The sequence below is a fragment of the Lissotriton vulgaris genome, chromosome 11 (genome assembly GCF_964263255.1).
Source record: "Lissotriton vulgaris chromosome 11, aLisVul1.2, whole genome shotgun sequence".
NCBI lineage: Eukaryota > Metazoa > Chordata > Amphibia > Caudata > Salamandridae > Lissotriton > Lissotriton vulgaris.
Genome location: NC_141699.1, coordinates 280,607,440 through 280,630,844, shown reverse-complemented (window position 1 = coordinate 280,630,844; position 23,405 = coordinate 280,607,440). Strand labels below are relative to the sequence as shown.

The following is a 23,405-nucleotide window of genomic DNA, read 5'->3' as shown; positions in this document are numbered from 1 at the left end:
TTCCTAGTTTATTTTCCATACTTTGTACTGGCTGTTGAAAGCAGATAAAAGGTCGCAACAGGCAAATTTCCTTGACTGGAAGGATGCACACAATAGTTAACCTGAGAACTGTTTAAAAACAGTAATAACTATGTACGTGTGGTGCAAATATAAGTACTTTTTGTACAAATCCTGATAATCCTGCTGCACCAACTAGTCAGGTTTACAGATATTTGCCTGGTTCTCTTTAATAACGAGGCTACATATGGTGCACTTAGCCTTTGCGATCAGTTTAACACACCCAACTGGGCTTCATATCATCGACAGATGCAATCTCAACCCAATTATTCAGATTTTTAGTAGAGTGATTACTCTCACTGTAGTACATTCATATCTCAAGTTTTTTGCCTATAGTACTTTTCCTCAATCAACTGCAACTTACCATGTACACAACGGTGATAAAGACATTTTTTCCCTTTATCATCTTAATGCACATTGATTATTTTGCCTTCAAAAACTTAATATAATTGCCCTCAAAAATTGAAAAGCTATCTGCTCTCCTTAAATACCAAGAAGTTCTGTGTTCATTTATGTGGCATTACCTGCTTCCATGTTTTAGATCTGCAGGTATCACCAGAACACCTTAAACACAAACTAAAAATAAAATATCCTTGCACCTAGGTTGTGTTCCCCTAAATTCTACTGTTGGGGTATGACATTTCAGGACCTGACTGCATTTAAAGGAACAGTATTCTCCACTGCCGACAACAAAATCATACTCAAACTCAAGGCCTATGTTTTTTAATAAACGTGCATACATAGTTAGGGTCAGGCATCTTTAATAGCCTGTTTTCAACAAAGAATTCGATTACAAATTTAAAAAAGAAAAAACTATTTAACTCATTTGCTTCTCTGCAATATTGCATAATCTCCTGCCTGCTGATCATAGCTGATCATCGATTTTTGCTAATGAGAAGAAAATGAATCAGCACGGGTTACAGATAAGGAGCTATGAAACAGGTCTACTTCCTTTTAACTTCAATTCTTTAAAACTATTCTTTTAAAAGAAGCAGGTGCTAACTAACCACTGGTATGAGCCCAGTGAATAAATAGACTAAAATGCACATTTTAAATAAAAATCCAGACTATCTGGCAATAAGAAAAGTTTAAGATGTACACCACTACAATCCCAAAACCAAAAGAAGAACTGTTTGGCAGAGGTTGGTGTCTTCATAGTTACTAAAGGACAATGACTGTATTGAATATGAAGAGTTAATTAAGCAAGACCTCTACTTGTTCAAATACTTCACATCAGAGGTATGCATTGATCAGCGCAATACTTTGAACAAGTAGCAGAGAAGGTCCCACAGGTTAATACCAAGGATTTTCTGGTTATGCTAAAAATAAAATAAATCTGATGCAAACAAGAAACATGTCACCAGCTGTGGGGCTAGCAGGCGAAACACCTCCTGCACATGCAGTCAATCCGGTTACACACTTGCAGGCAAGTAAATGCATAAACGCCTCACCTCCTGCTGTGGTTCGGAATGGTAAGGAATATTTCTTGATGATACGAAGCATATACTGATAATTGGTCCAGGTGTCGTGGGACACCAGTATGTCCTTGTTTCCAGGCAGCAGCTTGATGAGGGCAGAGCAGGAACCAGTACCCAGGAGACGCGAGGAATCTGTCTTATTTAAGGCAGATTCCAAGTCTTCCAAATCACCACCAAGCTGGAACAGACTATAAGAACATGGGACAAAAGGCATTAGACGAAGAGCTCTCCATTTCTCAAGGAAGGGTGAGGAAAAGCATGGAGCACAGAAAGAGTGAGAACACCCAGTAGGAAAATAGAGCAAGCAAGAGACGTTTACTCTGAAAAAAGAGAAACCCCCCTCCCATTGCAAAGAGCGAGTCTTAGACAACAAATTCGACAACCTATAGAGAAGAGACAACAGACTGCAGCGCAGACAGTGGAGGAGCTATACCTGCATCACAGAGAAAGAGAGGCACACAGTGCGCATTGCACTAAGAGGAGCAGCACACCTCACATCACACAGAGAAAGCCTAAAACACTAGTCTTTCCCTTCAACTAAATCCTCAATTCTCTTCTGCTTTTCTGAAATCATAAAAGCCCACCCTCCCACATTACAGGGTGTACAAACTCACAGAAATCCGAAAGGATTGAGAGTGAAGTTCTTGGTGGGAAAGTACACAAGTCCATTGTAACTGTCCTCCAGGCCCTTCAGTTGCAGCAAAGCTAGGCGGACCTAGAACATAGAAAGAATTTGGAAGGTTAAGAGAAACGTAGCTGGTGACTACTCAGCCTTCTTACACTCTATGAAGAGGACCACATTTCTGCAGATTTAGGTCACTAATTATTTCAATGCAGCTAGTGTAACTAATCACCTGTTGCGAAGTGAATACTGTACAATACAGTTTTTGTGAGGAAAAGGCAAGATAGTTGGGTTTAATGTATTTGGGGCGTCTGCTTAGCTGGAGCTTCTTCCAATTCCCATGTTTAAAAAATAATCTCCCCTCAAATCAACTTTATAGCCTAAGCCTTATTTGCTGACGCTCTCCAATTGCTGAGCCAAGTTTTAGGTTTGAGGTTCTTTGTGCTTAAGACTCTAACTTTCTTTACACAAAAGGTATCCAGGCCAGAGGGTCTCCATTTCCCTACCTGTGGGGATTTTATAAGTGGGTTACCGTTTTTCCTTAGAGAAGAGTGGGAATGCTGGGTGGTTGGAATTTTCTAGATTCCGAATCCTGCAGATTACAGAGCATTCTCTCACAAAAATGTGTGGAAAAACAGATTTACGCCCTCTCTGCTAGCCCACATGTAAAAACTACACCTCAAAAAAAATCAGAATGTCCTATTTGCATGTTGTGGGGATGTTAATGGGGACGCTCTAGGCCCCAGGGGGCAGAAATAATTATGGGCTTTAGAGGTGATGTCAGAATGAGACAGAACCCACCCACCATATTATTCAAACTATCCCTAGCATTCAGTGGGCCATACCGACCATACCAAGACAGATTAGGGTAACGCCTCTAATACTACCCCCCCCCCCTTGCCTCCAACACAGTAGGGGGGGTAGGAGACCGAGAAACATTAAGAGCTTTAGGCATGGGGGCTTTGACTTGGTGCAGGCTATCCCCCATCTCAATTTGCATCCACAGGAGCAGACAGACTAATGAGTCGGTTATGGGGTGGGAGTTCAGCTTGATGCCTGGACGGGCTGCCCTAGGCACTTTTATTTTGCTGTCCTCCCCCAGCCCCCCACCCCTCCCGCCACTCCCCCCCCATATCTAGTGGGCTTCCCAAAAGGCATCCACAATGAAGAGGTACAACGGGAAAGGAGACACAGTCCCCTTTCCAGCAGTGCCTCTCATGCTTGTACTGGTGCTTGGGAACTGAAATACGCCCCAGACCACCACAGTAAAACAAGCATTGGCATAGCCAACAGGTCTTGCCTTTGGGACCTTATAAGTGTTTGGTTATCCAGCACAATATCCTTGGTGCAACAACATCAACTATTGCATGGCTAAACACTTATAAAGTCCCAGAGGAAAATTCTATTGGCTATGCCAATGCTTGTTCAGTTTACAAATGACAGATACAGCATCCTGTGAGATGCGTTGAGGATGGTGTGGAGATAACGGGGCTCTTTTTTAGGTTTCGCCTGGCGTAGCACTGCGCAGCAGTGTTCGCGCAGGCGAAATCTTATGTTTACTAGTACGGGGCTTTGTCCCGCCTCTCTCTTCCATTGGCTAGCTCCATAAATGGAGGCTAGCCATTGGATGAGAGATCTGTCCGTAATTGTCGGAGCAGATTCGTGGGTGTTCTGGCGATTTTTTCGCTCTCCGCCCCTTTGTTAACGTCATTGCGGCGGTGGGCGGATGTTTTTTTTTTTCGTCTCGGCATGTTTTTGTCATTTCCGACATGTGCTTTGCAGGGGTGAGCTGCGCGACAGGGTGTCCGGTGGTCTCGGTTTGTTGTCGTGCGTGGCCCCCCTTCCCTCTGCCCGCAGCTCTCCTCCCCGCAGCTCTTCTCAGTCTCTTCTCCGTCCTGTTCTCGCTTTGCCTCCCTCCCCTTCCCCCCCACCTTCCCTCTGCCGCAGCTCTTCTCCGCCCGGTGCGCGATTTAAGTTGCCGGGATGTATTTACTCTTTCCCTCAGTCAATCTCTCCCCATTCCCTATCACTCCTCCTTCATTCACACCTCGCCACTAATGTCTCCTTTGCAATCTTCCAGGATTCGTCAAGCCTCTCACTTACACCGCACTCTCAGCACTTCTTACTGCTCTTCCGACGTGTGCTTTGCAGGGGTGGGCTGCGCGACTGGGTCTCCTGTGGTCTCGGTTTGTTGTTGTTTGTGGCCCCCCTTCCCTCTGCCCGCAGCTCTTCTCCCCGCAGCTCTTCTCCGTCCCGTTCTCGCTTCGCCTATTTCCCCCCCCCCCCTTCCCTCTGCCGCAGCTCTTCTCTGCCCGGTGCGCGATTTAAGTTGCCGGGATGTATTTACTCTTTCCCTCAGTCAATCTCTCCCCATTCCCTATCACTCCTCCTTCATTCACACTAATGTCTCATTTGCAAGCTTCTAGGATTCATCAAGGCTCTCACTTACACCGCACTCTCTGCACTTCTTACTGCTCCACCCTGCTCACTCACTCTAATTTTCTCCATCTCTTTCACTCTCTTCCCTAATTTCTCATCCAGCTCTCGCAGCTTTCGGAGACTCCCGTGCCTCCTTCCCATGCCATCCATGCCTACTTCCCTGCCTCCTTCCCATACCGTGCCTTCTTCCCTGCCTCCTTCCCATGCCATGCCTGCTACCCTGCCTCGTTTCCCATGCCATGCCTGCTCGGGGTACCTCCTGCCCATGCCATGCCTGCTTCCCTGCCTTGTTTCCCATGCCATGCCTGCTCGGGGTACCTCCTTCCCATGCCATGCCTGCTTCCCTGCCTCGCTTCCCATGCCATGCCTGCTCGGGTTACCTCCTTCCCATTCCATGCCTGCTCCCCTGCCTGGCTTCCCATGCCATGCCTGCTCGGGCTACCTCCTTCCCATGCCATGCCTGCTCCCCTGCCTGGCTTCCCATGCCATGCCTGCTCGGGTTACCTCCTTCCCATGCCATGCCTGCTCCCCTGCCTCGCTTCCCATGCTATGCCTGCTCGGGTAACCTCCTTCCCATGCCTCCTCTGGGCAGCACTTGAGAGTTCAGCTGTTTTCTGAGAACGTTCCAGAGTTCACCAATTCCTTGGCAGCGACCCCAGACCAGATGGCTGCCCGGGAGGGGGCGCGTTCGGTACAGCGTTGAAGCTGAAAGGAATCAGGCGCTTTCAACCTGCCCAAGAGTACACCAGGCATCAAGAGAACTGATCGGAAACGTCCTCAGTTAATAACTCGATTCTTACGGGTTAGGCCTGATGTGAACACAGCCATTGAACACAAACACCCGCCGTATCAAGCACTTCGCGCGGAGGACGCAGGGAGACACGGGTCGGACTGGTCTTGGCGCAATCAGCCAGTGTCGGGTGGACTGCCCTGACAGATCAGTGTGTGGGCCACTTTTGCCCGTCTGCGAACCTGTTTTATGGTCCAAATGTGGTTTTTACTGCTTATTGTCCTGGTATTACCACACACATTAACTTGTGTAAGCACAAACGCCTGCAGCCTCCCATACCTTGCAAATACCCACACACAGATCTACAAGTTCAAAACCAGCCTAATTTGCAAATGTGGGTCTCTTTTTTAGCTCTCTAGTTCGCTAACAGGGGGCGATTTTGTTTTGGTGTCCGGGCCGAATGTGTCCAAATCCGACTCTGATGAAGACAACCCCAATGCTGCCCCGCCTCAGTGAACCCATTTACTTTAGTTCACCCTCAGACCCCGAGGAATTTGGTGTTCCACACATTTGAATATACTCTCACCTGATAGGTCCGAGTCTCACTCAGTGGAATGCAGTCTCACTCACTGGATCTAATCCTCACACTTGGGAGCACAACATCCCTAATTGGTGTAAATATAAAGCATTTGACCACAGACTCAGTCACTGGGTATCAGTGAGACAGATTGGACAACAGTATCAGTGAGTAGGTGGGTTCTCACTCCTTGGAGCGCAGTCTCCAACATGTGTGTAGCGCAGTTAACGGGGGGAGTGGTTCACCCTGCCCTTATCTCCTGGAAACTCCCACCTCCCCTGGGGCGCTATTCTGCTGCAAAACTCTGTCCCGGGATGTACTTGTGATTAGGAGGTTGGAGCATCCTCAGTGAGTGGGCCCCTGCTACTCAATCTCGCATCTCAGCCTGTGGACGACAAAGGTGAGGCGTCCAGGGCAGGCTGTGTCTGCACGCGCGGGGCCAGGCCGTGCTTTGAATCACGCAATGTATTGCCCTCTTGTTGTTGTGTGACCGAGCCTTTACACCGGCCGAAAATTGCTTTGTTACCTGTACTGGGCCTGTGTCCATATGCGAGTGGAGGCATGGTTGGTGCTCTTGCGGCTGGCAGCGTAGCTGATTGATGACTAATGCAACTCCCCTCACGAAACAGCGGAGACTGCCCACTGGTGTCTGCAACGGAACCCGTAAGACTCGAAGGTGTTAAGGCCTTTCGTGATGGCACTACCGGTAAGTAAGCATACTCTGATTTCTGTGACTGCATGTGCAGCTTGCTGGCCCGATTATGGGGCCTTCGCGGGTGCCAGCGCTCTCTTTGCCTGAACCAATGCTCCTCCAGTTAACGGGGGGAGTGGTTCACCCCGCCCCTTATCTCCTGGAAACTCACACCTCCCCTGGGGCGCTATTCTGCTGCAAAACTCTGTCCCAGGATGTACTTGCGATTAGGAGGTTGGAGCATCCTCAGTGAGTGGGCCCCTGCTACTGAGACTGCTGTAAGGGCCGGGCCGTGCTTTCAATCCTGGTGCAAGTGTGGTGTCCTGCTGGTGTCCGTCCCCCCCACCCCGCTCTTCCTGGTTGTGATGGACAGCAGTGTGGAGATGGCTTCTCAGCAGAACATTGGCAGCTTGTGCACTGTCCTTCAATCAGTCACACTGCTCTTAAAACCTAAGGCCCCCTTCGTGTAAAAGATATTTGTCACCCCGCTATTCCTGGTTGTACTGGTGTCCGTCCCCCCCACCCCCGCTCTTCCTGGTTTTACTGGTGTCCGTCACCCCCCACCCCCGCTCTTCCTGGTTGTGCTGGTGTCCGTCACCCCCCACCCCCGCTCTTCCTGGTTGTGCTGGTGTCCCTCCCCCCCACCCCTCTTCGTTGTGCAGGTGTCTGTCCCCCCACCCCCACTCTGTCTGTGTGAGGGTGGCCCTGTGTGTGAGGGTGGCTCTGTGTAGGTAGCTCAGTGTGTGTGAGGGTGGCTCTGTGTAGGTGGCTCTGTGTGTGCGGGTGGCTCTATGTGAACGACTCTGTGGGTGGCTCTGTGTGTGTGTGTGGCTCTGTGTGTGTGTGTTTGTGTGGCTCTGTGTGTGTGTTTGTGCTCTGTGTGTGTGTGCAAATGCAATAGGTCTCGCATTTGTGAGAGATTAAGCTATTGGCACTGTGAATGACAATGCCATTTATTTATCTGTTTTCAAAACCAACACAAATACAAAATTTGTCATTTACAATGCCAATAGCTCTAACTTTTACAAAGGCGAAACCGTTGCATTGTAAATGCTTGTTTAAAGGGCCATTAGTGCACCAGATGCAGTGGCATTTGTGCGAAGATTGTGAGGGGCCACGTCATCACAATTTTGTCCGTCTTAATAGCAAAAATGGAGTGGGAGATATTTTCCTTGCTAACTAACATTAAGGCATGGTCATCCTTGTTCACATGGACAAGGCCCAAGAAACACGAGGCAAGAAGAGATGGAACTTCAACACACTAAAGATGGGAATTTGAGCACACTTGAGATACGAGAACCATCCATTACAGCAGGCGCACACGTACGCTGTAATTACCGGACAGTGGTACGTGATACGGTTTGTAGACTCTAACTTCCAGCGCAGGCGAGGAGGTGCAGCGAGTGCCAGTGACGTATACTGTTAGTGGAGTCTTTGTGGGACCCCACCTGGGATGCATTTGTGGGTAGGGCAGAGGGTCTTCATAGTGATTTGGGACATTGACAGGAAGCCAGGATAGTGGTTGGATGATGGTCGGAGCAATAAAATGTCAGAGCTGCAGCAACATTCTTGACTCCTAATCACAAAGCCATTAGTTTGCACTCATGCACAAACTCCACCATTCTGTTAACACCCTGGAAATGGTTAAATAATTACTGCTGACACAGGCAGGATTAAACCAGTTACCATGGCGTGAAGGGGAATGGTGCACCCCAAAAGGTGACCGGTAAGGAGTTTCTTCTCCACGAAGAAAAATATTTAGCCTGTAAATAAAAAAAAAAAAGCACAAGGCAACAAAAAAAAGAAAACCCCGACACAGCAGTCACCTCCACCGGTGCAACCAATAGCACACAATCTCATTACAAAGCATAATCAGGGAACAGCGCTGTGACCCCAACCACAAGACGAAATTAAAGAACTAAACACACACACACACACACACACACACACACATCCAAACACAAAGAAAATAACACTCCAACTGAAAAGTAGTGGGCAGATTCCCACACTTCTAAACAACCATAAGTGTTTTATCTAAAAAGATTTTAGTCTAGGAGCATCCTGCAACTATGGTAATATTCTCACTGAAATTCCATAGAGATAGTTTGTCAACTTTTGAAGGATGAACGCCTGCGACGCCCCTATAAGGACAGAAACAAATCAGCAGCTAGCACTCAACCCGCTGAGTTATCTTATCATTTAAAGTGATACAGTGCTATTCTGCGCAAAGCCCGGTCTCCAGGGAAGTTCCCAGTACTATGCTCGCCTTAACTTCCTCCAGCGCGTTGTCCAGATGTAGATTCCTGTTGCAGTCTTTGTTCATCGCCGCATGTGTGCTCCTGCACTCCATGGACGCCTTACACTCCGGTCCATCCCCTGTCCAGTTTGGACTCAATGGGGGACGTATTACAGGGGGAGGGGGACTACCTTTAGTGCCAGATAGCAACAGTCGCATCTGAGAGATCTGAAGAAGGAAGGGAGGCAAAGAAGGGGAAACGTAGGGCGGAGGGCCGAGTGGGATTTGAATGAGCTCACAAGAAAACTGAAGGAGAGAGAAACCAAGAACGAAAGGAGTGTTCGCGAACTCCAAGAGAACGGATGAAGGAAGAAAGCAGGAGTGGCGGGGAGGAAACTAAGTGAGCCATGCGAGAATTGCTGGGGGGAAAGGAAGGTTGGGAAATAAATAAAAGTAGGGGAAAGGCTGAGAGGGAAATTGGAAATAATAAAGAGGGAAACGAAGAGTCAGAGGAGAAAGTAGCGAGGAAACCTGGATTTGGAACGGTGGGGCAAGTGCCAAAACTATTACTGGGAGAAAGAAACAAATGAAACAATGGCTGTTGAAGCAAAAGAAATGAGAATGTGAAGGAGCAAGGAAAAATAAATCAGGGATAAAGTTAAATAAGAACGCAAAGACGGGGGCTAGAAAGGGGGAGCTGTAAGAAAGGACGGGGCAATGAGCAAAATACGTTGGGAAGGACTAAAAAAGCAGGATATAAGAGCTTAGGACAAGTACAAATGGTGCGTGCGTGAGAGAGAGGGGGAGCAGGAGGTAAGCCCGCAAGTGGTGCGCACGCGTGCGCTTGGGAGGGCAGTCGGCTCTTTTTGGAAGCACATACTTGTGGCGCGCCCCTGCTCGCTCCCGCAAGGTGGATGCCACGACACGCACGAGTATGTGCTTCCAAAAAGAGCAAAGCGACGGCTAAAGGTCCTCCGTGCGCGTTGCATAGGCGAGACCTAAACAGTTAGCACTAATGGCACTGAATGGTTTCACTTTCAATCAATGTGACGTCAGCTTGCAGAGCATGAAAACTTATTTTAGAGGGCGTTTAATTCTAGGGCTTGTAACATTTGCAGACATCTCAGTTCCAGTGTCTCTTCCTGGAGAAAGTCAGTTAATTGTTGCTAAAGACTGTAACATTTGTATGTTTGTCTCAGATCTTGTAATTCAGCCTTTCCATTGGCAACAAATTTCATATTCAATGGGCCCAGGTCACCATTTCCGGAGGGCGCCGCTCCTTCCAACATACTTCAATTTCTTGCTTTGACGCTGGGAGTAAGCAAGTTATTATCTTCAAATCTGCTCCTTTTAGACATTACCAATTCTTTAGCCGCAGCCCAAGGATGGTTACTGTCCATTGGACTGGGCAAACCCACAACCTTTTTAAAAAAATGTTTTATTATGAACTAAGGGCCTCTTTCCAAAACATAGACAGTACAAGACAGGACGACCACCACACATGTACACTCTCTGGGGCATCCCTCCAAAAGCTCTAATCAGTATTAAGATAAAAACAATTTAATTTCTGGGGAGTCAAATCCTTATTGTACATTAGTTTATAGCAGGTCTTCCTATCCTGAACTCTCTATACTACCATTGGGATTTCTCTCCACAGCCTGGACCACTCCACCTCGGTTATCTCCGCTCCCAGTCTTTCCTCCCATCTTTTCATAAAAGACCATTTCTGTGTATATGATAAGGCGTTCTATGTACTATAGCTCGCTGAAAAAAGTCCTATGGTTGACCTGTAGAGGAGGAACACCTTTTTGAAAGGCGAGAGACCTCTTATGGCGGAAACTATTGACAAGTTGCATCGCCCAATGCCTGAGCTGAAAGTGACAGAATCTGTCAGATTTGGCCAGTTTGTACTCTGCTTTGCACAGAGAAAACATTTTAGTTGTAACCCTCTGAAATAGGTCCCCCGGCATAGTACAATCTACTGCCCTCCATGCCCCAAAGCAAGACCGATCCAGAGATGGAGTAAATTCCGGATTATTTAGCAGTGTATTTCTGGGGAGGGAGTTCCCCAGATTCATCAGCAGGTGAGTGATTTCAGATGCATAGGCCATTCCAAATCTAGCTTGCCTAGGGAACCATAAATATCAGTATTCTGCCATGAGATTCCTCTCCCTAATTGGCCAGTGCTTTTCAGTTTCATTCAGTGACCTTTTAAAATCAATGTGTAGTTGGGCTTCTGCATAGAAGGTTTTTTTAATCCAGGGCTCCCATCTTCCCTGACTTACTATTGCTCTGAAGAATTCTTCTATTAGTTCTAGGTTCACTGCTTTGGCAACTACATTTGATACATGTCGCTTGTAGCTGGGCCATCTCCTGAGCAGGGATGGACACGAGCAGGGCTTGGAGAAGAAGAGAGGGAGAACGTTTATCTTCAATGTGGCCATTCTTTCCAACACTGACACAAAGGACAATCCCCATTTTGTCATATGTGCTTTTAGGTCATGCATTCGGAGTGGATAATTTGCTTTACAGAGTTTGCCCGGTCTAGTCTAAACAGGAGAGTATCAAATTGGCGATCCTGTCCCTGTTAATATGGATTCTAGCCATTGTAGTTTATAATTTCCTAAATGTAGCGCTGCATGTGAGGCTAGCTCTATTTTATGCAGGACGGGTTTAAAAAAAGGCCACTCTGCACGATCAATAGTTTTTACCTCGTCTATCACAAGAAATAGCAGCGAAATGTTTTGTTTTTAGGTCTCGACTAATCTATCCTGCAGGGATAGATAGGCGAGAATTATAGTAAGCACTTCAAAAACTCTACCAAACTTGCGGATCACGCAGTTCATGTGAGCTATACGCATGCAAGCCATCGCCAGCCACGTCACACCACCATTTGTCTGTGCCTCGCATCAGACTTCAAAGCTGCTGCTCCCTTGCCCCCCCCATGTGCACATTGCGCACCACCATTTGTCTGTGCCTCGGCATCAGACTTCAAAGGCAGCCGCTCCCCCGCCCCCCCATGCACATCGCGTACCATTTGCCTGCTACCCACCTTTTTTGCTGCTTTCGAAGTCCCACTCATGTCCCCCGCTCTCTGTTGCTTCTCTTCCCATGTCCGATTTTGCCTCCCCGTTCGCCCTTTCCTCTCATCCCCTTTGTCTCTGTTCCTCTGCAGACATTTCTTCCGCCCCCTTAGCTCACTCTCTCCCGCTCATTCCTCCGCTTTTAACTGATATCCAAGTGGGAGTTTTCTCTTTTTCTCCTTCTCCACCCTCTCCCTGGCTCTCTTCCATCCTCATAACTCGTTTTCTCCCCGAGTGACTCTCTACCTGTCCCCGACTCGCCGCCTGCTGCCCCACCCCCTTCTTGCCTCTGTCCTCCCATTTGCCTGCTATGCACGTTTAATACACCACATCACTTTCTAGCTCTAGGTCTCATCTGCCACCCACCCCATCAGGGCGTCGGTGCACGTCCTATTCTCTTGCCCCTCACCCTATTTCCATCTGTCAAGAATCACAATCTTCGCTTCCCAGTCCCATTTGGTCTCATCTCTGTCCGCGCCCCCCCTTCTTTCTAATCACTCTGCTAGTTCGACCCTCACTTTCCACTTCTGATCGTCTCTCTCCCACCCCACCAGTCCCCCACAGTCAGCTCACCATTTGCACCACTGTCAAACCCCCACTTCAATATTTTTCTTACCGTTACCTTCTACCCACTTCCCTCATGGTTGTACGGAATGCATGCATAGTGCTTACTACCCCTAACAAGCCCCTAATGAGAACGGCAGCCCCCCTCGCCTCACCGTGCAGCAATCCCACCCTGCCGGTGCCACCTTCCTCTACATAAGCCCGGTATTTGTAAACTTCACCCTCACACCCCCTCACCCTCACACCCCTCACCCTCAACCCCTCTCCCCCTCAACCCCTCTCACACACACTCACCCTCACACACACTCACACACACTCACCCTCACCCTCACACACACTCACCCTCACCCTCACACACCCTCACCCTCACACACACTCACCCTCACACACACTCACCCTCACACACACTCACCCTCACACACACTCACCCTCACACACACTCACCCTCACACACACTCACCCTCACACACACTCACCCTCACACACACTCACCCTCACACCCCTCACCCTCACACCCCTCACCCTCACACCCCTCACCCTCACACCCCTCACCCTCACACCCCTCAACCCCTCTCCCCCTCAACCCCTCTCACACACACTCATCCTCACACACTCACCCTCACACACCCTCACCCTCACACACCCTCACCCTCACACACCCCTCACCCTCACACACCCCTCACCCTCACACCCCCTCACCCCCCCTCAACCCCCCTCAACCTCCCTCACACCCTCACCCTCCCTCACACCCTCCCTCATACCCTCCCCCTCCCCCTCACAGCCCCTCACCCTCACAGCCCCTCACCCTCACAGCCCCTCACCCTCACAGCCCCTCACCCTCACACATCCTCTCTCATCTACCCTCCCACCCCCTCACACGTCTTCACCCGCCCTCACATGCCCTCACCCTCCCTCACACACGCACGCCACCTCAACCTCACCCACTCACAACCCCTCACCCTCACACACCCTCACCACTCTACCACTCTACCACTCTACCACTCTACCACTCTACCGCCCACACTCTACCGCCCACACTCTACCGCCCACACTCTACCGCCCACACTCTACCGCCCACACTCTACCGCCCACACTCTACCGCCCACACTCTACCGCCCACACTCTACCGCCCACACTCTACCGCCCACACTCTACCGCCCACACTCTACCGCCCACACTCTACCGCCCACACTCTACCGCCCACACTCTCTTCCACCCACCTCCTTCTCCAACTCACTGTTCTCTTCTTTACTCCCTCTGCTGATCTGCTGCTCTCTTCCACCACATCTCCTTCTTTAACTCCCTATTCTCTTCTCCTGTGCTAATCTGCTGCTCTCTTCCACCTCACCCCCTTCTCTAACTCCCAGTTCTCTTCTCTTCTCTTCTCTTCTCTTCTCTTCTCTTCTCTTCTCTTCTCCCGTGCTGATCTGGTGCCATCTTCCACCCTGCCTCCTTCTCTAACTCCCTGTTCTATTCTCTTCTCCTGTGCTGATCTGCTGCTCTCTCCCACCCCACCTCCTTCTTTAACTACTGGTTCTCTTTTGCTGTGCTGATCTGTTCCTCTCTTCCACCCACCTCCTTCTCCAACTCCCAGTTCTCTTCTCTTCTCTTCTCTTCTCCCGTGCTGATCTGGTGCTATCTTCCACCCTGCCTCCTTCTCTAACTCCCTTTTCTATTCTCTTCTCCTGTGCTGATCTGCTGCTCTCTTCCACCCCACCTCCTTCTTTAACTACCGGTTCTCTTTTGCTGTGCTGATCTGTTCCTCTCTTCCACCCACCTCCTTCTCTAACTCCCAGTTCTCTTCTCTTCTCCTGTGCTGATCTGGTGCTCTCTTCCACCCTGCCTCCTTCTCTAACTCCCTGTTCTCTTCTCTTGCGCTAATCTGCTGCTCTCTTCCACTCGCCTCTTTCTTTAACTCCCTGTTCTCTTCTCCCGAGCTGACCTGCTGCTCTCTTCCACCCGCCTTCTTCTCTAGCTCCGTTCTCTTCTCTTCTCCTGTGCTGAACTGCTTTTCTCTTCCACGCCGCCTCCTTCTCCAACTCCCTGTTCTTTTCTCATGTGCTGATCTGCTGCGCTCTTCCACACCACCTCCTCCTTTAACTCCATGTTCTCTTCACCTGTGCTGATCTGCTGCTCTCTTCCACTCGCCTCTTTCTCTAACTCCCTGTTCTCTTCTGCTGTGCTGATCTACTGCTCTCCTCCACCCACCTCCTTCTTTAACTCCCTGTTCTCTTCACTTCTCCTGTGCTGATCTGCTGCTCTCTTCCATCCGCCTTTCTCTAACTCCCTGTTCTCTTCTCCTGTGCCAATCTGCTGTTCTCTTCCGCCCGTCTCCTTTTTTAACTCCCTGTTCTCTTCTCCCGAGCTGATCTGCTGCGCTCTTCCACACCACCTCCTCCTTTAACTCCATGTTCTCTACCCCTGTGCTGATCTGCTGTTCTCTTCCACCCCATCTCCTTCTCTACCTCCCTGTTCTCTTCTGCTGTGCTGATCTACTGCTCTCCTCCACCCACCTCCTTCTTTAACTCCCTATTCTCTTCTCCTGTGCTGATCTGCTGCTCTCTTCCAACCGCCTCCTTCTTTAACTCCCTGTTTTTTTCTCCTGTGCTGATCTGCTGCTCTCGTCCACCCAACTCCTTCTTTAACTCCCTGTTCGCTTCTCTTCCCCTGTGCTGATCTGCTGTTCTCTTTCACCCGCCTCCTTCTCTAACTCCTTGTTCTCTTCTCCCATGCTGATCTGCTCTTTTCTTCTCTTCCTCCCGCCTCATTTTCTAACTCCCTGTTCTCTTCTCCTGTGATGATCTTTCTGCTATCTTCCATCCGCTCCTTCTCTAACTCCCTGTTCTCTTCTCCTGTGCTGATCCGCTGTTCTTTCACCCCGCCTCCTTCTCTAACTCCCTTTTCTCTTCTCCTGTGCTGATCTGCTGTTCTTTCACCCCTCCTCCTTCTCCAACTCCCTGTTCTCTTCTCATGTAATATGCCGTTCTCTTCCATCCGCTTCCTTCCTTGACTTCCTGTTCTGTTCTCCCGTGCTGATCTGCTGCTCTCTTCCACCCGCCTCCTTCTCTAACTCCCTGTTCTCTTCTCCTGTGCTGATCTGCTGTTCTTTCACCCCGCCTCCTTCTCTAACTCCCTGTTCTCTTCTCCTGTACTGATCTACTGTTCTTTTCCACCGCCTCCTTCTGTAACTCCGGGTTCTCTTCTCCTGTGCCGAGTTGCTTTTCTCTTCCACCCCACCTCCTTCTCAACCTCCCTGTTCTCTTCTGCTGTGCTGAACCGCTGTTCTTTCACCCTGCCTCCTTCTCCAACTCCCTTTTCTCTTCTCCTGTGCTGATCTGCTGTTCTCTTTCACCCCGCCTCCTTCTCTGTTCTCTTCTCCTGTACTGATCTACTGTTCTTTTCCACGCCTCCTTCTGTAACTCCGGGTTCTCTTCTCCTGTGCCGAGTTGCTGTTCTCTTCCACCCCACCTCCTTCTCAACCTCCCTGTTCTCTTCTGCTGTGCTGAACCGCTGTTCTTTCACCCCGCCTCCTTCTCCAACTCCCTTTTCTCTTCTCCTGTGCTGATCTGCTGTTCTCTTTCACCCCTCCTCCTTCTCTAACTCCATGTTCTCTTCTCCTGTAATATGCCGTTCTCTTCCATTCGCTTCCTTCCTTGACTTCCTGTTCTCTTCTCCAGTGCTGATCTGCTGCTCTCTTCCACCTCACCTCCTTCTTTAACCCCCTGTTTTCGTTTGCTTTGCTGATCTGCTGCTCTCTTCCACCCGCCTCCTTCTTTAACTCCGTGTTCTCTTCACCTGTGCTGATCTGCTGCTCTTTTCCACCCGCCTCCTTCTTTAACTCCATGTTCTCTTCTACTGTGCTAATCTGCTGCTCTCTTCCACCTCACCTCCTTCTCCAACTCCCAGTTCTCTTCTCTTCTCTTCTCCCCTGCTGATCTGGTGCGCTCTTCCACCCCACCTCCTTCTTTAACTACCGGTTCTCTTCTGCTGTGCTGTTATGCTGCTCTCTTCCACCTACCTCCTTCTCCAACTCCCTGTTCCCTTCTCTTGTCCCGAGCTGATCTGCTGCTCTCTTCCACCGCCTTTCCCTAACTACCTGTTTTCTTCTCCTGTGCAGATCTGCTGCTCTCTTCCACATACATCCTTCTGTAACCGCACACACACATACATTGAACCAAGCACACAACCACACACACACACCACACAAATCCATCCATCGCCCTAACTCTATCCATCCATCTCCCTCACTCTATCCATCCATCCATCCATCCATCTCCCTCACTCTATCCATCCATCCATCCATCCATCTCCCTCACTCTATCCATCCATCCATCCATCCATCTCCCTCACTCTATCCATCCATCCATCCATCGCCCTCACTCTATCCATCCATCGCCCTCACTCTATCCATCCATCGCCCTCACTCTATCCATCCATCCATCGACCTCACTCTATCCATCCATCCATCGCCATCACTATCCATCCATCCATCGCCCTCACTCTATCCATCCATCGCCCTCACTCTATCCATCCATCCATCGACCTCACTCTATCCATCCATCCATCGCCATCACTCTATCCATCCATCCATCCATCGCCATCACTCCATCCATCCATCCATCGCCCTCACTCTATCCATCCATCGCCCTCACTCTATCCATCCATCGCCCTCACTCTATCCATCCATCGCACTCACTCTATCCATCCATCCATCCATCGCCCTCACTCTATCCATCCATCCATCCATCCCCCTCACTCTATCCATCCATCCATCGCCCTCACTCCATCCATCCATCCATCGCCCTCACTCCATCCATCCATCCATCGCCCTCACTCCATCCATCCATCCATCGCCCTCACTCCATCCATCCATCCATCCATCGCCCTCACTCCATCCATCCATCCATCCATCGCCCTCACTCCATCCATCCATCCATCCATCGCCCTCACTCCATCCATCCATCCATCGCCCTCACTCCATCCATCCATCCATCGCCCTCACTCCATCCATCCATCCATCGCCCTCACTCCATCCATCCATCCATCGCCCTCACTCCATCCATCCATCCATCCATCGCCCTCACTCCATCCATCCATCCATCGCCCTCACTCCATCCATCGCCCTCACTCCATCCATCGCCCTCACTCCATCCATCGCCCTCACTCCATCCATCGCCCTCACTCCATCCATCGCCCTCACTCCATCCATCCATCCATCGCCCTCACTCTATCCATCCATCCATCGCCCTCACTCTATCCATCCATCGCCCTCACTATCCATCCATCCATCGCCCTCACTATCCATCCATCCATCGCCCTCACTATCCATCCATCCATCCATCCATCGCCCTCATTCTATCCATCCATCCATCCATCCATCCATCCATCGCCCTCATTCTATCCATCCATCCATCCATCGCCCTCACTCTATCCACCCATCCATCGCCCTCACTCTATCCATCCATGGCCCTCACTCCATCCATCCATCCATCCATGGCCCTCACTCCATCCATCCATCCATCCATGGCCCTCACTCCATCCATCCATCCATCCATGGCCCTCACTCCATCCATCCATCCATCGCCCTCACTCCATCCATCCATCCATCCATCGCCCTCACTCCATCCATCCATCCATCGCCCTCACTCCATCCATCCATCCATCCATCGCCCTCACTCCATCCATCCATCCATCGCCCTCACTCCATCCATCGCCCTCACTCCATCCATCCATCGCCCTCACTCTATCCATCCATCGCCCTCACTCTATCCATCCATCGCCCTCACTATCCATCCATCCATCGCCCTCATTCTATCCATCCATCCATCCATCGCCCTCATTCTATCCATCCATCCATCCATCGCCCTCACTCTATCCACCCATCCATCGCCCTCACTCTATCCACCCATCCATCGCCCTCACTCTATCCACCCATCCATCGCCCTCACTCTATCCACCCATCCATCGCCCTCACTCTATCCACCCATCCATCGCCCTCACTCTATCCACCCATCCATCGCCCTCACTCTATCCACCCATCCATCGCCCTCACTCTATCCACCCATCCATCGCCCTCACTCTATTCATCCATCCATCGCCCTCACTCTATTCATCCATCCATCGCCCTCACTCCATCCATCCATCGCCCTCACTCCATCCATCCATCCATCGCCCTCACTCCATCCATCCATCCATCCATCGCCCTCACTCCATCCATCCATCCATCGCCCTCACTCCATCCATCCATCCATCCATCGCCCTCACTCCATCCATCCATCCATCCATCGCCCTCACTCCATCCATCCATCGCCCTCACTCTATCCATCCATCCATCGCCCTCACTCTATCCATCCATCCATCGCCCTCACTCTATCCATCCATCCATCGCCCTCACTCTATCCATCCATCCATCGCCCTCACTCTATCCATCCATCGCCCTCATTCTATCCATCCATCCATCGCCCTCATTCTATCCATCCATCCATCCATCGCCCTCACTCTATCCACCCATCCATCGCCCTCACTCTATCCACCCATCCATCACCCTCACTCTATCCACCCATCCATCGCCCTCACTCTATCCACCCATCCATCGCCCTCACTCTATCCATCCATGGCCCTCACTCTATTCATCCATGCCCTAACTCTATCCATCCATCGCCTCACTCTATCCATCCATCCATCCATCGCCCTCACTCCATCCATCGTCCTCACTCCATCCATCCATCGCCCTCACTCCATCCATCCATCGCCCTCACTCCATCCATCCATCCATCGCCCTCGCTCCATCCATCCATCGCCCTCGCTCCATCAATCCATCGCCCTCGCTCCATCAATCCATCGCCCTCACTCCATCCATCCATCGCCCTCACTCCATCCATCCATCCATCGCCCTCACTCCATCCATCCATCCATCGCCCTCACTCCATCCATCCATCCATCGCCCTCACTCCATCCATCCATCCATCGCCCTCACTCCATCCATCCATCCATCGCCCTCACTCCATCCATCCATCCATCGCCCTCACTCCATCCATCCATCCATCGCCCTCACTCCATCCATCCATCCATCGCCCTCACTCCATCCATCCATCCATCGCCCTCACTCCATCCATCCATCCATCGCCCTCACTCCATCCATCCATCCATCGCCCTCACTCCATCCATCCATCGCCCTCACTCCATCCATCCATCCATCGCCCTCACTCCATCCATCCATCGCCCTCACTCCATCCATCCATCGCCCTCACTCCATCCATCCATCACCCTCACTCTATCCATCCATCCATCGCCCTCACTCTATCCATCCATCCATCCATCGCCCTCACTCTATCCATCCATCCATCCATCGCCCTCACTATCCATCCATCCATCCATCGCCCTCATTCTATCCATCCATCCATCCATCGCCCTCATTCTATCCATCCATCCATCGCCCTCATTCTATCCATCCATCCATCGCCCTCACTCTATCCATCGCCCTCACTCTATCCACCCATCCATCGCCCTCACTCTATCCATCCATCGCCCTCACTCTATCCATCCATCGCCTCACTCTATCCATCCATCCATCCATCGCCCTCACTCCATCCATCCATCCATCGCCCTCACTCCATCCATCCATCCATCCATCGCCCTCACTCCATCCATCCATCCATCCATCCATCGCGCCCTCACTCCATCCATCCATCCATCCATCGCCCTCACTCCATCCATCCATCCATCGCCCTCACTCCATCCATCCATCCATCGCCCTCACTCCATCCATCCATCCATCGCCCTCACTCCATCCATCCATCCATCGCCCTCACTCCATCCATCCATCCATCGCCCTCACTCCATCCATCCATCCATCGCCCTCACTCCATCCATCCATCGCCCTCACTCCATCCATCCATCGCCCTCACTCCATCCATCCATCACCCTCACTCTATCCATCCATCCATCGCCCTCACTCTATCCATCCATCCATCCATCGCCCTCACTCTATCCATCCATCCATCCATCGCCCTCACTCTATCCATCCATCCATCCATCGCCCTCACTCTATCCATCCATCCATCCATCGCCCTCACTCTATCCATCCATCCATCCATCGCCCTCACTATCCATCCATCCATCCATCGCCCTCATTCTATCCATCCATCCATCCATCGCCCTCATTCTATCCATCCATCCATCGCCCTCACTCTATCCATCGCCCTCACTCTATCCACCCATCCATCGCCCTCACTCTATCCATCCATCGCCCTCACTCTATCCATCCATCGCCTCACTCTATCCATCCATCCATCCATCGCCCTCACTCCATCCATCCATCGCCCTCACTCTATCCATCCATCGCCTCACTCTATCCATCCATCCATCCATCGCCCTCACTCCATCCATCCATCCATCGCCCTCACTCCATCCATCCATCCATCCATCGCCCTCACTCCATCCATCCATCCATCCATCGCCCTCACTCCATCCATCCATCCATCCATCCATCGCGCCCTCACTCCATCCATCCATCCATCGCGCCCTCACTCCATCCATCCATCCATCCATCGCCCTCACTCCATCCATCCATCGCCCTCACTCCATCCATCCATCGCCCTCACTCCATCCATCCATCGCCCTCACTCCATCCATCCATCGCCCTCACTCCATCCATCCATCGCCCTCACTCCATCCATCCATCCATCGCCCTCACTCCATCCATCCATCCATCGCCCTCACTCCATCCATCCATCCATCGCCCTCACTCCATCCATCCATCCATCCATCGCCCTCACTCCATCCATCCATCCATCGCCCTCACTCCATCCATCCATCCATCCATCGCCCTCACTCCATCCATCCATCCATCGCCCTCACTCCATCCATCCATCCATCCATCGCCCTCACTCCATCCATCCATCGCCCTCACTCCATCCATCCATCGCCCTCACTCCATCCATCCATCGCCTCACTCTATCCATCCATCCATCCATCCATCGCCCTCACTCCATCCATCCATCCATCCATCGCCCTCACTCCATCCATCCATCCATCCATCGCCCTCACTCCATCCATCCATCCATCCATCGCCCTCACTCCATCCATCCATCCATCCATCGCCCTCACTCCATCCATCCATCCATCGCCCTCACTCCATCCATCCATCGCCCTCACTCCATCCATCCATCCATCGCCCTCACTCCATCCATCCATCCATCGCCCTCACTCCATCCATCCATCCATCGCCCTCACTCCATCCATCCATCCATCCATCGCCCTCACTCCATCCATCCATCCATCCATCGCCCTCACTCCATCCATCCATCCATCCATCGCCCTCACTCCATCCATCCATCCATCCATCGCCCTCACTCCATCCATCCATCCATCGCCCTCACTCCATCCATCCATCCATCGCCCTCACTCCATCCATCCATCGCCCTCACTCCATCCATCCATCGCCCTCACTCCATCCATCCATCCATCGCCCTCACTCTATCCATCCATCCATCGCCCTCACTCTATCCATCCATCCATCCATCCATCGCCCTCACTCTATCCATCCATCCATCCATCGCCCTCACTCTATCCATCCATCCATCCATCCATCGCCCTCACTCCATCCATCCATCCATCCATCGCCCTCACTCCATCCATCCATCCATCCATCGCGCCCTCACTCCATCCATCCATCCATCGCGCCCTCACTCCATCCATCCATCGCCCTCACTCCATCCATCCATCGCCCTCACTCCATCCATCCATCGCCCTCACTCCATCCATCCATCCATCGCCCTCACTCCATCCATCCATCCATCGCCCTCACTCCATCCATCCATCCATCGCCCTCACTCCATCCATCCATCCATCGCCCTCACTCCATCCATCCATCCATCGCCCTCACTCCATCCATCCATCCATCCATCGCCCTCACTCCATCCATCCATCCATCGCCCTCACTCCATCCATCCATCCATCCATCCATCCATCCATCGCCCTCACTCCATCCATCCATCGCCCTCACTCCATCCATCCATCGCCCTCACTCCATCCATCCATCGCCTCACTCTATCCATCCATCCATCCATCGCCCTCACTCCATCCATCCATCCATCCATCCATCGCCCTCACTCCATCCATCCATCCATCGCCCTCACTCCATCCATCCATCCATCCATCGCCCTCACTCCATCCATCCATCCATCCATCGCCCTCACTCCATCCATCCATCCATCCATCGCCCTCACTCCATCCATCCATCCATCGCCCTCACTCCATCCATCCATCCATCGCCCTCACTCCATCCATCCATCCATCCATCGCCCTCACTCCATCCATCCATCCATCCATCGCCCTCACTCCATCCATCCATCCATCCATCGCCCTCACTCCATCCATCCATCCATCCATCCATCCATCGCCCTCACTCCATCCATCCATCCATCGCCCTCACTCCATCCATCCATCGCCCTCACTCCATCCATCCATCCATCGCCCTCACTCCATCCATCCATCCATCGCCCTCACTCCATCCATCCATCCATCGCCCTCACTCCATCCATCCATCCATCGCCCTCACTCCATCCATCCATCCATCGCCCTCACTCCATCCATCCATCCATCGCCCTCACTCCATCCATCCATCGCCCTCACTCCATCCATCCATCGCCCTCACTCTATCCATCGCCCTCACTCTATCCACCCATCCATCGCCCTCACTCTATCCATCCATCGCCCTCACTCTATCCATCCATCGCCTCACTCTATCCATCCATCCATCCATCGCCCTCACTCCATCCATCCATCCATCGCCCTCACTCTATCCATCCATCCATCGCCCTCACTCTATCCATCCATCCATCCATCCATCGCCCTCACTCTATCCATCCATCCATCCATCGCCCTCACTCTATCCATCCATCCATCCATCGCCCTCACTCTATCCA

The 23,405-nt window shown here is 51.3% G+C and overlaps 1 protein-coding gene across 1 annotated transcript in view; it reads right to left on the bottom strand.

Moving 5' to 3' along the window:
* Positions 1 to 23,405, bottom strand: part of PLBD2 (phospholipase B domain containing 2) — a 277,840-nt gene that overhangs the window by 147,594 nt on the left and 106,841 nt on the right. The window contains exons 4-5 of the mRNA XM_086943253.1: positions 2,150 to 2,250; positions 1,509 to 1,723 (exon numbers count right to left, since the gene is read on the bottom strand). Of these exons, the coding sequence (XP_086799379.1) occupies positions 1,509 to 1,723; positions 2,150 to 2,250 (316 nt within the window). The remainder of the gene's footprint in view (positions 1 to 1,508; positions 1,724 to 2,149; positions 2,251 to 23,405) is intronic.